At 40.3% G+C, this 17843-nt stretch overlaps 1 protein-coding gene across 2 annotated transcripts in view; it reads right to left on the reverse strand.

Moving 5' to 3' along the window:
* LOC139749451 (uncharacterized) overlaps window positions 1-17843 on the reverse strand; it is an 86291-nt gene that overhangs the window by 66542 nt on the left and 1906 nt on the right. Inside the window, exons 2-3 of one of the 2 annotated variants that reach the window (XM_071663327.1) lie at window positions 9506-9561; window positions 1705-1822 (exon numbers count right to left, since the gene is read on the reverse strand). In XM_071663327.1, the coding sequence (XP_071519428.1) occupies window positions 1705-1822; window positions 9506-9561 (174 nt within the window). The remainder of the gene's footprint in view (window positions 1-1704; window positions 1823-9505; window positions 9562-17843) is intronic. The other variant, XM_071663328.1, reaches the window with a different exon arrangement.

A 17843-nucleotide genomic window follows, 5' to 3' on the forward strand; every position in this document is an offset into this window, starting at 1 on the left:
TAAAACACTTTACTTCCTCCAGTTTTTCTCCATTCAAACTTACCTCCCAATTGACTTGACCCTCAACCCTACTGTACCTAATAACCTTGCTCTTATTCACATTTACTCTTAACTTTCTTCTTTCACACACTTTGCCAAACTCAGTCACCAGCTTCTGCAGTTTCTCACATGAATCAGCCACCAGCGCTGTATCATCAGCGAACAACAACTGACTCACTTCCCAAGCTCTCTCATCCACAACAGACTGCACACTTGCCCCTCTTTCCAAAACTCTTGCATTCACCTCCCTAACAACCCCATCCATAAACAAATTAAACAATATTCATTAAACCATATTCATATACAAGAGAATTCACTCTGCAGGAATGCTACTGAAAAATGGTTATAGGATTCATATGGTATAAACTATAATACTGGGATTATGTTCATATCACTCAAGAGCAATTACCTATGAATATAACCATTCCAAATAAACATCATCAGCAAAAAAAACTGTACAACCACACACATCTGCTTTTGACAGGATGTTCCATCAGGGGTCTCACCTCTAAGCTCTTGGCTTCCCTCCCTCACTTTGCTCCTTCATATCTATCTTATTCTCCAGCCAATCTATATCTGTGGGTGTTGATGGATTAGCATCCCTCATTTTCTCCATCAACAGCAGTGTCCCTCGAGGTTATGTCCTCTCTCCTACACTTTTCCTCCTATTTTTCAACAATTCTTCTCCACAACAAATAACAAAATGCACTCATATGCTGATGACACAACTTTGCATTCACCCACATCCTTCAATTCTGCTCCTTCTTCTCTCACTTGATCTGCATCTCATCTTGACAAAGCTCCCCAATAAACTCAGATTTGGACAGGATATCTCAGTGGGGTAGATACAATGTCTCCTAGATCCAGTTTCTACCCACCTCTCCATCACAAACTCCTCAAATCTCTTGTCTCTCCCTTGACAGTTCTGTAATCCCACCTCTTGACCTAATAAAAACATTTGGCATTACAGTAACATCCACTCTTAGTTGGAAACCAAATTAAGGGAACAACTAAGTCTACCTCTAAAAACTGGGTGTTCTGTTTAGATGCTGAAACTTTTCTTCCAAACACTTACCCCATTTATACAAAGGATTTATTTGTTCTTGTATGGAGAACTGCTTTCACATCTGGCATGGTTTTAGCTGTGCATCCTTACTTGACAGAGTTGAGTTGAAAGTCAACTTATAAACTATTCCAGACTAACTTACAAACTTGGCCCTCTTGCCCTACGCCACAATGTTGGTTTCCTTTCCCTCTTCTGTAGGTATTACTTTGGTTTTATGCTCCAAAAAGCTGTCTGCTTGCATGCCCCCCACCAAGAGGTACACCACACAATACTCAGCAAGCTGCTTCATCACATGATTATTGTGTGGCTGCTGGCAACTTGACGGGGGGCTGTTTTGATGACTGCTTCTTTCCCTACACCTCGAAGCTTTGGAACTCTCTAGTTTCTCATGTCTTTCCCAATAACTATGACGTGGACAGTCTTTTCACTTCCTCCAAAATTTGTCAATACTTTTCCTTGTATTTTCTTTTTCTGTTTCATAATTCTCTCTATATTTTGTCCATGACTGAAGCCTAGAGAGAGAGAAAGATGAAACTCAGCAAGCATTCAAAATAGATCTACCATCTGTAGTAGTAATTTGCAGTGATTCAACCACCCACCTGATGCACATCTGGATGGTCTCCCTCTCCAGCCGTAACACCAGACACCATATATGTGACACTGAGGTCATCACCCTTGTTCGAATCATGCTGACTGGTAACAAAGTGATACAGCATCCTAGAAGCAAGATGTAATCAGACTATTCATTATGACTATGATGCTTAAATCTAAGAAGCTAAATGAAGCAGCACTACAAATGAAAAATACCTGTGGAAATTAAACAGTACATCTGATAAGGGTTATTGACAGGTATGTATCTATCACCAATATCGATTTTATGGCATGAGAGTCAACAATATCATAACTACTTTAACTAACCTTACAAATTAGACAAACAAATGAGAGACCAATATGATGCATGATGATTCCCCAATCCTTTGAATCTCTCAGCTTTCTATTCTATTAAGCAACAATTTAGATTATAAAACAGACATCATCAGCTTGTTTATTTCATAAATGATCCCAAGATTGCATCATATATCAAATTTTTCATACATGTTGTACTGCAGGCACTCATGCTATCAATGACAGTACATTAAAGCTTGATATGATAATATACTAAAGTGAATAAAAAGTTTTATATGTACATTACATCATAATTTCTATAATGCATATTACTGAAACACATCGATATATAAGCATAATCAAAATCACATAAAGTGCGTAAGACAAGAGAACAAATGGGAACATCGGTGAATGGGGCTAATGGGGAGGTGATAACAAGTAGTGGTGATGTGAGAAGGAGATGGAGTGAGTATTTTGAAGGTATGTTGAATGTGTTAGATGACAGAGCAGCAGATATAGGGTGTTTTGGTCGAGGTGGTGTGCAAAGTGACAGGGTTAATAAACAGAGAAGGGTAGCAAAAGCTTTACGAAAGATAAAAGCTGGCAAGGCAGCGGGTTTGGATGTTACTGCAGTGGAATTCATTACAAAAGGGGGTGACTTTGTTGCTGACTGGTTGGTGAGGATAATTAACGTATGTATGACTCATGGTGAGGTGCCTGAGGATTGGCAGAATGCATGCATAGTGCCATTGTACAAAGGCAAAGGATATAAAGAGGTATAAGTTTGTCGAGTATTCCTGGGAAATTATATGGGAAGGTATTGATTGAGAGAGTGAAGGCATGTACAGAGCATCAGATTGGGGAAGAGCAGTGTGGTTTCAGAAGTGGTAGAGGATGTGTGGATCAGGTGTTTGCTTTGAAGAATATATATGAGAAAAATTTAGAAAAGCAAATGGATCTGTATGTAGCATTTATGGATGTGGAGAAGGCATATGATAAGAGTTGATAGAGATGCTCTTTGGAAGGTGTTAAGAATATATGGTGTGGGAGGTAAGTTTTTGGAAGCAGTGAAAAGTTTTTATTGAGGATGTAAGGCATGTGTATGAGTAGGAAGAGAGGAAAGTGATTGGTTCTCAGTGAATGTCAGTTTGCGGCAGGGGTGCGTGATGTCTCCATGGCTGTTTAGTTTCTTTATGGATGGGGTTGTTAGGGAGGTGAATGCAAGTTTTGGAAAGAGGGGCAAGTATGCAGTCTGTTGTGGATGAGAGAGCTTGGGAAGTGAGTCAGTTGTTGTTCGCTGATGATACAGCGCTGGTGGCTGATTCGGGTGAGAAACTGCAGAAGCTGGTGACTGAGTTTGGTAAAGTGTGTGAAAGAAGAAAGCTGAGAGTAAATGTGAAAAAGAGCAAGGTTATTAAGTACAGTAGGGTTGAGGGACAAGTCAATTGGGAGGTAAGTTTGAATGGAGAAAAACTGGAGGAAGTGAAGTGTTTCAGATATCTGGGAGTGGATTTGGCAGCTGATGGAACCATGGAAGTGGAAGCGAGTCACAGGGTGGGGGAGGAGGCGAAAGTTCTGGGAGCACTGAAAAATGTGGAAGGCGAGAACATTATCTCGGAGAGCAAAAATGGGTATGTTTGAAGGAATAGTGGTTCCAACAATGTTATATGGTTGCGAGGCGTGGGCTATAGATAGAGTTGTGCGGAGGAGGGTGCATGTGTTGGAAATGAGATGGTTGAGGACAATACGTGGAGTGAGGTAGCTTGATCGAGTACGTAATGAAAGGGTAAGAGAGATGTGTGGTAATATAAAGAGTGTGGTTGAGAGAGCAGAAGAGGGTGTTTTGAAATGGTTTGGTCACATAGAGAATGAGTGAGGAAAGATTGACAAAAAGGATATATGTGTCAGAGGTGGAGGGAATGAGAAGTGGGAGACCAAATTGGAGGTGGAAGGATGGAGTGAAAATGATTTTGAGCGATCGGAGCCTGAACATGCAGGAGGGTGAAAAGCTTGCAAGGAATAGAGTGAATTGGAACACTGTGGTATACCGGGGTCGACGTGCTGTCAATGGATTGAACCATGGCATGTGAAGCATCTGGGGTAAACCATGGAAAGTTTTGTGGGGCCTGGATGTGGAAAGGGAGCTGTGGTTTCAGTGCATTATACATGACAGCTAGAGACTGAGTGTGAACGAATGTGGCCTTTGTTGTGTTTTCCTAGCGCTACCTCGTGCGCAGGCTGGGGGAGGGGGTTGTCATTTCATGTGGAGAGGTGGCGACGGGAATGAATAAATGCAGACAGTATGAATTATGTACACGTGTATATATGTATATGTCTATGTATGTATATATATATATATATATATATATATATATATATATATATATATATATATATATATATGAAATTGAGTGGGAGACGTATAAAAGAAAGAGACAGGAGGTCAAGAGAAAGGTGCAAGAGGTGAAAAAAAGGGCAAATGAGAGTTGGTGTGAGAGAGTATCATTAAATCTTAGGGAGAATAAAAAGATGTTCTGGAAGGAGGTAAATAAAGTGCGTAAGACAAGGGAGCAAATGCGAACTTCAGTGAAGGGCGCAAATGGGGAGGTGATAACAAGTAGTGGTGATGTGAGAAGATGGAGTGAGTATTTTGAAGGTTTGTTGAATGTGTTAGATGATAGAGTGGCAGATATAGGGTGTTTTGGTCGAGGTGGTGTGCAAAGTGAGAGGGTTAGGGAAAATGATTTGGTAAACAGAGAAGAGGTAGTAAAAGCTTTGCGGAAGATGAAAGCCGGCAAGGCAGCAGGTTTGGATGGTATTGCAGTGGAATTTATTAAAAAAGGGGGTGACTGTATTGTTGACTGGTTGGTAAGGTTATTTAATGTATGTATGACTCATGGTGAGGTGCCTGAGGATTGGCGGAATGCGTGCATAGTGCCATTGTACAAAGGCAAAGGGGATAAGAGTGAGTGCTCAAATTACAGAGGTATAAGTTTGTTGAGTATTCCTGGAAAATTATATGGGAGGGTATTGATTGAGAGGGTGAAGGCATGTACAGAGCATCAGATTGGGGAAGAGCAGTGTGGTTTCAGAAGTGGTAGAGGATGTGTGGATCAGGTGTTTGCTTTGAAGAATGTATGTGAGAAATACTTAGAAAAGCAAATGGATTTGTATGTAGCATTTATGGATCTGGAGAAGGCATATGATAGAGTTGATAGAGATGCTCTGTGGAAGGTATTACGAATATATGGTGTGGGAGGCAAGTTGTTAGAAGCAGTGAAAAGTATTTATCGAGGATGTAAGGCATGTGTACGTGTAGGAAGAGAGGAAAGTGATTGGTTCTCAGTGAATGTCAGGTTTGCGGCAGGGGTGTGTGATGTCTTCATGGTTGTTTAGTTTGTTTATGGATGGGGTTGTTAGGGAGGTGAATGCAAGTTTTGGAAAGAGGGGCAAGTATGAAGTCTGTTGGGGATGAGAGAGCTTGGGAAGTGAGTCAGTTGTTGTTCGCTGATGATACAGCGCTGGTGGCTGATTCGTGTGAGAAACTGCAGAAGCTGGTGACTGAGTTTGGTAAAGTGTGTGAAATAAGAAAGTTAAGAGTAAATGTGAATAAGAGCAAGGTTATTAGGTACAGTAGGGTTGAGGGTCAAGTCAATTGGGAGGTGAGTTTGAATGGAGAAAAACTGGAGGAAGTGAAGTGTTTTAGATATCTGGGAGTGGATCTGGCAGCGGATGGAAACATGGAAGCGGAAGTGGATCATAGGGTGGGGGAGGGGGCGAAAATTCTGGGAGCCTTGAAGAATGTGTGGAAGTCGAGAACATTATCTCGGAAAGCAAAAATGGGTATGTTTGAAGGAATAGTGGTTCCAACAATGTTGTATGGTTGCCAGGCGTGGACTATGGATAGAGTTGTGCGCAGGAGGATGGATGTGCTGGAAATGAGATGTTTGAGGACAATGTGTGGTGTGAGGTGGTTTGATCGAGTAAGTAACGTATGGGTAAGAGAGATGTGTGGAAATAAAAAGAGCGTGGTTGAGAGAGCAGAAGAGGGTGTTTTGAAATGGTTTGGTCACATGAGAGAATGAGTGAGGAAAGATTGACAAAAAGGATATATGTGTCAGAGGTGGAGGGAATGAGAAGTGGGAGACCAAATTGGAGGTGGAAGGATGGAGTGAAAATGATTTTGAGCGATCGGAGCCTGAACATGCAGGAGGGTGAAAAGCTTGCAAGGAATAGAGTGAATTGGAACACTGTGGTATACCGGGGTCGACGTGCTGTCAATGGATTGAACCATGGCATGTGAAGCATCTGGGGTAAACCATGGAAAGTTTTGTGGGGCCTGGATGTGGAAAGGGAGCTGTGGTTTCAGTGCATTATACATGACAGCTAGAGACTGAGTGTGAACGAATGTGGCCTTTGTTGTGTTTTCCTAGCGCTACCTCGTGCGCAGGCTGGGGGAGGGGGTTGTCATTTCATGTGGAGAGGTGGCGACGAGAATGAATAAATGCAGACAGTATGAATTATGTACACGTGTATATATGTATATGTCTATGTATGTATATATATATATATATATATATATATATATATATATATATATATATATATATATATATATATATATGAAATTGAGTGGGAGACGTATAAAAGAAAGAGACAGGAGGTCAAGAGAAAGGTGCAAGAGGTGAAAAAAAGGGCAAATGAGAGTTGGTGTGAGAGAGTATCATTAAATCTTAGGGAGAATAAAAAGATGTTCTGGAAGGAGGTAAATAAAGTGCGTAAGACAAGGGAGCAAATGCGAACTTCAGTGAAGGGCGCAAATGGGGAGGTGATAACAAGTAGTGGTGATGTGAGAAGATGGAGTGAGTATTTTGAAGGTTTGTTGAATGTGTTAGATGATAGAGTGGCAGATATAGGGTGTTTTGGTCGAGGTGGTGTGCAAAGTGAGAGGGTTAGGGAAAATGATTTGGTAAACAGAGAAGAGGTAGTAAAAGCTTTGCGGAAGATGAAAGCCGGCAAGGCAGCAGGTTTGGATGGTATTGCAGTGGAATTTATTAAAAAAGGGGGTGACTGTATTGTTGACTGGTTGGTAAGGTTATTTAATGTATGTATGACTCATGGTGAGGTGCCTGAGGATTGGCGGAATGCGTGCATAGTGCCATTGTACAAAGGCAAAGGGGATAAGAGTGAGTGCTCAAATTACAGAGGTATAAGTTTGTTGAGTATTCCTGGAAAATTATATGGGAGGGTATTGATTGAGAGGGTGAAGGCATGTACAGAGCATCAGATTGGGGAAGAGCAGTGTGGTTTCAGAAGTGGTAGAGGATGTGTGGATCAGGTGTTTGCTTTGAAGAATGTATGTGAGAAATACTTAGAAAAGCAAATGGATTTGTATGTAGCATTTATGGATCTGGAGAAGGCATATGATAGAGTTGATAGAGATGCTCTGTGGAAGGTATTAGGAATATATGGTGTGGGAGGCAAGTTGTTAGAAGCAGTGAAAAGTTTTTATCGAGGATGTAAGGCATGTGTACGTGTAGGAAGAGAGGAAAGTGATTGGTTCTCAGTGAATGTAGGTTTGCGGCAGGGGTGTGTGATGTCTTCATGGTTGTTTAATTTGTTTATGGATGGGGTTGTTAGGGAGGTGAATGCAAGAGTTTTGGAAAGAGGGGCAAGTATGAAGTCTGTTGGGGATGAGAGAGCTTGGGAAGTGAGTCAGTTGTTGTTCGCTGATGATACAGCGCTGGTGGCTGATTCATGTGAGAAACTGCAGAAGCTGGTGACTGAGTTTGGTAAAGTGTGTGAAATAAGAAAGTTAAGAGTAAATGTGAATAAGAGCAAGGTTATTAGGTACAGTAGGGTTGAGGGTCAAGTCAATTGGGAGGTTAGTTTGAATGGAGAAAAACTGGAGGAAGTGAAGTGTTTTAGATATCTGGGAGTGGATCTGGCAGCGGATGGAAACATGGAAGCGGAAGTGGATCATAGGGTGGGGGAGGGGGCGAAAATTCTGGGAGCCTTGAAGAATGTGTGGAAGTCGAGAACATTATCTCGGAAAGCAAAAATGGGTATGTTTGAAGGAATAGTGGTTCCAACAATGTTGTATGGTTGCCAGGCGTGGACTATGGATAGAGTTGTGCGCAGGAGGATGGATGTGCTGGAAATGAGATGTTTGAGGACAATGTGTGGTGTGAGGTGGTTTGATCGAGTAAGTAACGTAAGGGTAAGAGAGATGTGTGGAAATAAAAAGAGCGTGGTTGAGAGAGCAGAAGAGGGTGTTTTGAAATGGTTTGGTCACATGGAGAGAATGAGTGAGGAAAGATTGACCAAGAGGATATATGTGTCGGAGGTGGAGGGAACGAGGAGAAGAGGGAGACCAAATTGGAGGTGGAAAGATGGAGTGAAAAAGATTTTGTGTGATTGGGGCCTGAACATGCAGGAGGGTGAAAGGAGGGCAAGGAATAGAGTGAATTGGAGCGATGTGGTATACCGGGGTTGACGTGCTGTCAGTGGATTGAATCAAGGCATGTGAAGCGTCTGGGGTAAACCATGGAAAGCTGTGTAGGTATGTATATTTGCGTGTGTGGACGTATGTATATACATGTGTATGGGGGTGGGTTGGGCCATTTCTTTCGTCTGTTTCCTTGCGGTACCTCACAAACGCGGGAGACAGCAAAAAAAAAAAAAAAAAAAAAAAAAAAATATATATATATATATATATATATTTTTCATACTATTCGCCATTTCCCGCGTTAGCGAGGTAGCGTTAAGAACAGAGGACTGGGCCTTTTTTTGGAATATCCTCACCTGGCCCCCTCTGTTCCTTCTTTTGGAAAATTTAAAAAAAAAAAAAAAAATGAGAGGGGAGGATTTCCAGCCCCCCGCTCCCTCCCCTTTTAGTCACCTTCTACGACACGCAGGGAATACGTGGGAAGTATTCTTAATCCCCTATCCCCAGGGATATATATATATATATATATATATATATATATATATATATATATATATATATATATATATATATATATATATATATTATATAATCGAATACCCTTCGTCTCACATCGGAGCAACAGGGTCTCCATTGGTCATTTCTCATAAGTTCATGCAACCAGCAGATAGCACGTTAGAGAATCTAACTGTACGACACGTAAATAGTGTATGTGAGCACGCCCTACCATATAACCTACAACAGCCAGGATCGAACCTGGGACCCCTGCATTGCAGGAAAGAGCATTATGGCTAGGCTATTATCACTACTATATATATATATATGCTGAAATATATATATAGGTATGTATATGTACATGTGTGGACGTGTATGTATGTACATGTGTATGTGGGTGAGTTGGGCCATTCTTTCGTCTGTTTCCTTGCACTACCTCGCTAACGTGGGAGACAGCGACAAAGTACAATAAATAAATACATAATAAAATAAAAATCACATAACTAAAAATATCTAAAATTATAACTACTTTTATGAACAAGAAACAGTATGTAAACAGGCAAGTCACTTACTGTTTAGCAACATTTGTGTGAACATTTAAGGTGTAACTCAGCCACTTGTATGTAACCTGCCAATGAGAACAGCATGATCATTCATACATCATTCTAAAAGTTGTTTTAAAGAAAACAGCTATTAAAAATGGAGATTCTGAGTAATGATAAAGTTATTCTTCAAGGTAATGTCCTATGAACAACAAGATGTGAGGTAATACATGTGACAAAGATAAGCCCACAAATCTATTTTAATGAAAATGCACGTCAAAGTTTTCAAAATGTAAATAACCACATCATAAAATATCAGATTTGATGACCTAGGTTTCATTAAGAAGGTATCTTCCTGTAGATTAAAGGCCTGATAAACAAGAAAGTATAAAGATGCTAAAAATGCATAAATAATAATAAAAACCACACAGATTACTGTTCTGTTCAAAACTACCAATATCATTTTCCCAATCATGTAAATATCACTTTTAAGATAGAAATAGAGTACCATACTTATACTAAGTCCTGATGCTTTTCTGCTTGTCTTCTGATGCTGCTGACATAATTACCTATTTGCATAGTACTAAGCAAGAGTCCTACAGTTGTGAGGGCCCCATTCCCGAGTTTTCTACACCAAGAAGTAACTTTTCAAATTTCTGTAACCTATCAGTATTCAATGTCTCAGAGGTTACTTTATTCCAACCATCCACCAAATGAACACTGAACCAGTACTTCTTAGCATCCTTTCAAACCAGCTTTTAAGTCATGGCCTCTGGTTGCTCTGCTGCTGCTTCGCTTAATCTGTTCAATATATCATCCATTCATCTGACCACTTTTGGAGTTCTTCCAGGTCCCCCTGTAGGTTGATGCAACAATCATTCTTTATTCATCTCATGGTCTTGGCATGATCTACAAATAAGTTTAGATGCGGGAGACAGCGACAAAGCAAAATAAATATAAATGATTTTAGTCCATTAAGAAAGTCATTTGCATACACCAAGAATTGCATGACGTTACCCAAGCCCACTAAGATGTGCCTCTTACCTGTGTTCTTGGCACTCTTGTATCCAGTGAAGGAACCCATCCCTTACTTCTGCTTACAGATCTATCTTTTTTTCTATCTATCTATATCTCTGATACCTGTCCCAACTGAAACTCCCTCAAGGGTGTGACCTCAGCAATTGAGTCTCCATACATAATGAATTCCAGTGCCACTTCTTTGCCTTTAGTGCCACACCCTTAACAGGCCACTGACAGAGGAAAACTGTAGCACAGTGTTTACAGAGGCTCCTACCTATTGTTCCTACTGACTACATCTATCAACTGCTCTTACCTACTACTTCTACCTAATGCTCCTGCCTCAATGTTCCTACCTACTGCTTCTATCTACTGGTCTTATCATTTTGCCAAAATGCAGGGCTAGCCCATATTGCTCACTGCAGGAAAATCTAGCTACAAAGAATAAGCTGCGTGAGTTGAGTACTGTCAACTGTTATGTAAGACAAAGAGAGATTATATGTTAGTCTACAGAATGCCATTAGTCCACATGGAGTGAGGTATAAAGAAAAGACAGCTACCTCGGTCAGAGGAGTGCAACTTGACAACCAATGAAGTGCTGGCTCACTAAGCTACTATCACTAACCCTCCTGATACCCAGGCAGGTAGAACAGGTTGAGCATCCCTAATCTGAAAATCTGAACAGCAACATGATGCTACAAGTGGAAAATTGCACACCTAACTTCACTTGCCCATGCTGGGCTCTAACACCTACATGCATTACTCACAGTGTTTTGCTTATTCTCTGCTCTCTGTGAATAAGTGTAAGAAAATGATTGCTTATTAGTAGCATATATATTCAGAGTCAGGAATGATGGTGACTCCAAACAAACACAGATTGTCCACACAGGTGGCTGAGGCTGTGAAACATTAGCTTTCTGATGGTTCAGTGTTACACAAACTTTGTTTCATGCGCCAAAATCTTAAAGATATTGTATACATTACCTTCAGGCTAAATGTATAAGTTGTATATGAAACAAATGGATTTTGTGTTTAGACTTGGATCCCATCCCCAAGATATCTCATTAAATATCACAACAAATGTGGAAAACAGGACGGTATGGAAACAAACGGGTTAGAGTTGAAACATACCTCAATGTTTCAACCACTCACCTGTATTCCTCAGGAGATACTGATTCCAGCATACAGCAAGGCCATATTCGCCAGCAAGTGATGGTCACTCAGTCAGACACCTTGGCTCTCTGATTGGATCACTTGTCCACCTACCTCCACCCGTTCACAGTGATCTCTGCTGCCTATCATGACCAGCAGATGAACCGAGACATTGTGTTAACAAAGTTCTTAATCTCTTCCTCTAGGTATGCTTTCCCATTATCATTAAACGGTTAATGCCAAGGCAACTAAAGGCAAGTGACAAACTGTTCAGTGATAGAGTGAAAGCTTACCTAGAGGAAGAGATAAAGAACAATGTTAACACAAGGTCTAAGTTCATCTGCTGGTCACATCAGGCAGCAGAGATCACTGTGAATATGGGGAGGCAGCATGAAAAGCAATTTCATCAGAAAGCGACACACCAAGGCATCCGAATGGGTAACCATCACATACAGGGGAATATGGTCCCCCCGAACGCTGGAATCAGTATCTCCTAAGGAAGATGGTTGAATGGTTGAAACTTTGAGGTACATCTCATATCTAATCTGTTTGTTTCCATAACATCCTGTTTTCCACATATTTCATTATGCATATGGAAATATCTAAAATAAAAAAAATCCTAAATCTAAAACGCTTCTGGTCCCAGGCATTTCGGATAAGGAATATTCAACCTGTGCTGGTAATGCATCTCCCTGGTCATTGGCTGCCTACCAACTACTACCTATTTCCACTTTCTTTTTTCTATCAACCTCCAATGAGGATATGTCAAACAACCCTCTGGCAGTAAAAAAACAAAGTCTACCCATTTCTCTCCTTGATCTAAGATGGAGCTCGCCCTCTCATAGGAACCTAGAAGACTCATCATGTATGGGGGAATAAGGGTGAGGAAATCAATACCCCAGCAGATTGTAGCCTGGAGAAAAACCTCTTTATCAACAGCTGCATTCTCATTAACTTTCTCAATAGTGCAATGAAGTCCACTAAAAATGCTTATAATGCAGCAGTATGTACATGATCAAGGCTTTGGGTCCTAAACTTACTTACTGGTTTCTGACACTTCTGTGGCAGAACCCTGCAAGACAGATACACAGCACCAGTGTTTCTTTTCAGCTCTGCTTCCACCCTATTCCACTTATCTGTATTCTTTTGCCTCTTCCAAGAGTAGCCTGACACACTAGGTAGGTTATCAATATCAGAGGAACTCAAAATGATGACATTTGCAAAATTATGGCAAAAAAAGAGCAAGAGTGTCACAACACTGCGAGTAAGTTAACAAGCTAAGAAGGACTGCAGCAGAAAACTCAATGCTGACTAGCTGATGGAGCCACAAAACTGCAACTCAAATGCAGACTGGTTGCTGGCTAAGGCGAGCTCACCCTTGTAGCATGGAGTAGAGCTACATTTTCAAGCTTGCAAAAGTGGTCTGCCACTCCTATAAAACATGAAAATTTCAGGGCAGTAAGGGTGAGCCTAACATGAAAAGGTCCATGTAATATCACAGAAAATGGATGGTCCTTTCTGATAACAGAGAAAATAAATTTTGGGGGACCATGATGGGCTCACCTCTGTCTCATTCAGAGCCCGGTATGTTCCTCGGAAATATATTGGCCAGGTCCATTCTAACCCAAATACATTGGTAAGGAAGCATAGCCTTGCTCACTGATTTTGAACAACCTCCATTCCTTGAAGCCACTCACTTGGATAATCAGGAACATACTCATCCATCAACCAACCCCAAGAGCACTACACCAATCCACTTGCTCCAGACTCTTTAGAGTTAACAATTAGAAGATCATGGCATCAAAATGGTCAATGATGGCACACAGATAAAAAATAAATTCAAGAAAAAAGAGGAAGGCAAAATATAAGAAAAACAAAAATTTGTTGTAGGACACTGCCTTAGGGAGAAAAGGGTTTTCAAACTTCAAAACCTTCATCTATCTCTTCTGCAGTTTCTCATGCAAGCAATATGAGCAAACCTACACAAGAGGATTTAGAGAAAAAAAAATTTCAACCAACAAATTCCAAGAGCAAACACAGATACATTCACTGATTAATAGAGATTAATAGAAAGCATACTGTAATCCAACTCTCTTGAAGGAGGAATCCATAGAACCACACATAGTTGGTACAATATGTCTATAATAAGGCACCATCTGATGAAGATGGCAGAAAATTGCCAAAGGCACCTTTCCTTACCTGTGGAAGGAAGGTTCTTACGGAAGAACAAGGTGAGGTGTTGGTTATTCTAGGTATGGTTTCAATTATTCTAGGTATGATGCTGGTTGTTCTAAGTATAGTGCTCATTGTTTTTGGTATAGTACCAGTTGTTCTAGGTATGATACTAGTTACTTTAAGCATGGTGCCAATTATTTAATAGATGGTGTCAACTGTTCTACCTATGATATCATAGCCAGTTATTCTTGGCAGAGTGTCAACTGCACAGTGCCAGTTGTTCTCGATATAATGCTTGTATTTAATGATATAAAACTGGCATGTAAGCAGACATAGACAGACAAAATCACCACAATCAAAATAAGATATGCAGCTGCTTAAGGATGCTAGGTGAGGTTTTCATATGTATGACCTGCTTTTACATCAAATGACACCACATTTTCCTTGACATTTATAACTTTCAATACTACTTAATATCACAATAAAATTCAATGCTCCAAATCATGCTCCACAGCTTTTAATGTACAGTGTTCCCTAAACACTACACTTATAAAACAAAATTTCCAAATCTTGCTCCAAGGTGCAACGAAATTGATCGTTTACCTTTACATAATAGGCCAGCAAAGAACAAAAATCACTGATATTCCAAAGTTAGTTATGATGAACTGCTTAACTGGTAGCTCAGTATTTCTTTTGTAAAACAACAAAAAAAATGTTAAAAGAAAGACAACAGAAATGCCCACAAAACTTTAACTTAACCTGAGATAAGTACTTGAGTCATTATTGCTTGTGGCACATATTCCTCCAACCTAAAAAATTACCTTGATATGGTTTTCACCCATTTCTTAAGTTAAATTCACCACATTACAATTAACATTTACCAAGAACCCTTCACTTCAAAGCCAGTAAATTTCTCTACACCCAATGCAGTCCCGATAACATAATTATCATTTTGCCTTCAAATCCGACAAAAATATCAGCAGCAGAGTCAAATGTTATTATGCAAAGGCCATTTTCTCTAGTGTAATTCTATTTCTGGATTTATTCAAACCTGTCCAATCTGATGTATGCTATAGTCAAGAAACAGGGAGCAGAGCCCCCTCAATGAGGGTTTAGAAGTTGAATAATTTGACTATTTTCACTTTTTTTATGCATATCAAGATGGAGAAAGTTAAAAGCTCACCAAGAATTGAACATGCTGAACATAGTGAAATCAAAATATATACCTCATCATTCATAAAACTGACATCTGTGCATAGTGGTTTTTTAGCCAACCAATCATCACCAATGGGTCAAACATTGGGTAAAAGTCCATAACCTTTGTGGTAGAACATTTACATAATAATATAACGGCATAGCATGATTTGAGGCATATCATTGTGTAATATAAAAAAGGCAACAACAAAGGATATGTATAACAAAGTAAATGCAGGTTAATTAATGTGAAAGTAACTAAAACACTTGTAAACTATTAACTGAACCTATGGACACCTCACCTATAGGCCAAAAAAGTATAGCAGAAATATACATTAAACTGGTCTCCAGCTAAGCATCACTTAGCTGTTCATTCTTTCACCTGTTCTGACATTCTGCAGCATTTGTGAAATGCTTAATCATCAGTGTGACTGGTACATTCACAATAGAATAATGAACATTGAGATCCCAAGTGCTTGGGGATGTGGTGCGGTTTTCACGAGCTATGTAGATTTTTCATAATCTACAAGAGTTTTGGAGAGAGGAGCAAGTATGCAGCCTGTTGTGGATGAGAGGGCTTGAGAAGTGAGTCAGTTGTTGTTCACTGATGATACAGTACTGGTGGCTGATTCAGGTGAGGAACTGCAGAAGTTCGTGACTGAGTTTGGTAGAGTGTGAAAGAAGAAAGCTGAGAGTAAATGTGAATAAGAGCACAGTTATTAGGTTCAGTAGGGTTGACGGACTAGTCAATTGGGAGATAAGTTTGAATGGAGAAAAACTGGAGGAAGTGAAGTGTTTTAGATATCTGGGAGTGGATTTAGCAGCAGATGGAACCATGGAAGCAGAAGTGAATCACAGGGTGGGGAAGGGGGCAAAGGTTCTGGGAGTGTTGAAGAATGTGTGGAAGGTGAGAACATCATCTCAAGAGAGCAAAAATGGGTATGTTTGAAGGAATACTGGTTCCAACATGGCTATATGGTTGCGAGGCATGGGCTATAGATAAGGTTGTACTGAGGGTGGATGTGTTGGAAATGAAATGTTTGAGGACAATATGTGGTGTGAGGTGGTTTGATCAAGTAAGTAATGAAAGGGTAAGAGAGATGTGTGGTAATAAAAAGAGTGTGGTTGAGAGAGCAGAAGAGGGTGTACTGAAATGGCTTGGTCATATGGAGAGAACGAGAGAGGAAAGATTGACAAAGAGGATATATGTGTCAGAGATGGAGAGAACGAGAAGTGGTAGACCAAATTTCAGGTGGAAGGATGGAGTGAAAAAGATTTTGAGCAACTGGGGCCTGAACATACAGGAGGGTGAAAGGCAAGCAAGGAACAGAGTGAATTGGAATGATGTGGTATACCAGGGTCAATGTGTTGTCAATGGATTAAACCAGGGCATATGAAGCATCTGAACCATGGAAATTTTTGTGAGGCCTGCATGCAGAAAGGGAACTGTGGTTTCGGTGTATTACACATGACAACTAGAGACTGAGTGTGAATGAATGTGGCCTTTGTTGTCTTTTCCTAGTGCTACCTCGTGCATGCATGGGGGAGGGGGGTACCATTGCATGTGTGGCGGGCTGGCGAAGGCAGCAAGTATGAATATGTACATATGTATATGTCTGTGTGTGTATATGTATGTACATGTTGAAATGTACAGGTATGTATATGTGCGGGCATTAATGTATATATATGAGTATGTGGGTGGGTTGGGCCATTCTTTCGTCTGTTTCCTTGCGCTACCTTGCTAACACGGGAGACAACAACTAAGTATAATGAATAAAAAAAAGATACTTTTAAATTAATCCCATGTTCTCCCTGATGTCCATAACCTTCACTAAAATCAACTTACTGAATCATGTTTAATACAATATAACGGTCAAAATCATGTTCACAACTATTCTTATATTTGCTAAACATTATGCTAGCACTGTAGACCAAACTGAACTTTTACCAAACTTTATTGTGCCAACTGGTTAGTTACAATGGGTCCAAAGTTTTATTTGCCTACTACCACATTTTTTTCAGACAGGGAGGGTTAGGTAGATGAGGAATGTGAAGCTGGGAAGCAAAGTCCCCTTATGGGGATTAGGTAAGGTTCACTGGTTTGATTGTCGAACCCAACACTTTGCAGCATGTCAAAATTGTGATTGGTGAAAGCTCTTCAATGACCTCACTTGCACTCATTCCAAATGAAACTACCTCAAAGGGGTGGCCATGGCAATAGAATCTCCATAACAAGTTAACTCCAGTGTTGCTTCTTAGCCTTTAGTGCCTCACCCTTAACAGGCCATTTGCAGTGTTTGCTAAGGCTCTTACCCAATGTTCCTACTGACTACTTCTATCTAAAGCTCTTTTTGACTACTTCTACCTAAATTTTTTATCTAATGCTCCTACCTAAATATTTCTACCTGCTACTTGTATCTACTGCTCCTACCATCTTGCAAAAAGCAGGGCTAGCACATAGTGCTCACCACTGGAAAATCTAGTCACAAAGAATGAGCTGTACGAGTTAAGTGTTACATATAACAAGGAGAGATTGTATGTTTGTGGACAGAATGCCAGTAGTCCATGTGTTAGTGAGGCAGAAAGAAGAGGGAGAAAGAAAAGAGTTACCTGGGTCACAAGTGCAACTTGACAACTAATGAAGTGCTGGTGCATGAAGCAGATGTCACTAGCCCTCCTGATACCCAGGCAGGAAGTACTGGTAAAATAACTCCCTCGCCGGTGGCTGCCTTCCAACTACTACCAACTAAATATACAAAAAACTATAAAGTTGATATAATCTTTTATAATGTGAAAACAAAAATACACTAGTGGGTAAAACAGTAACAGG

The sequence above is a fragment of the Panulirus ornatus genome, chromosome 7 (genome assembly GCF_036320965.1).
Source record: "Panulirus ornatus isolate Po-2019 chromosome 7, ASM3632096v1, whole genome shotgun sequence".
In the NCBI taxonomy this organism is placed as follows: Eukaryota; Metazoa; Arthropoda; class Malacostraca; order Decapoda; family Palinuridae; genus Panulirus; species Panulirus ornatus.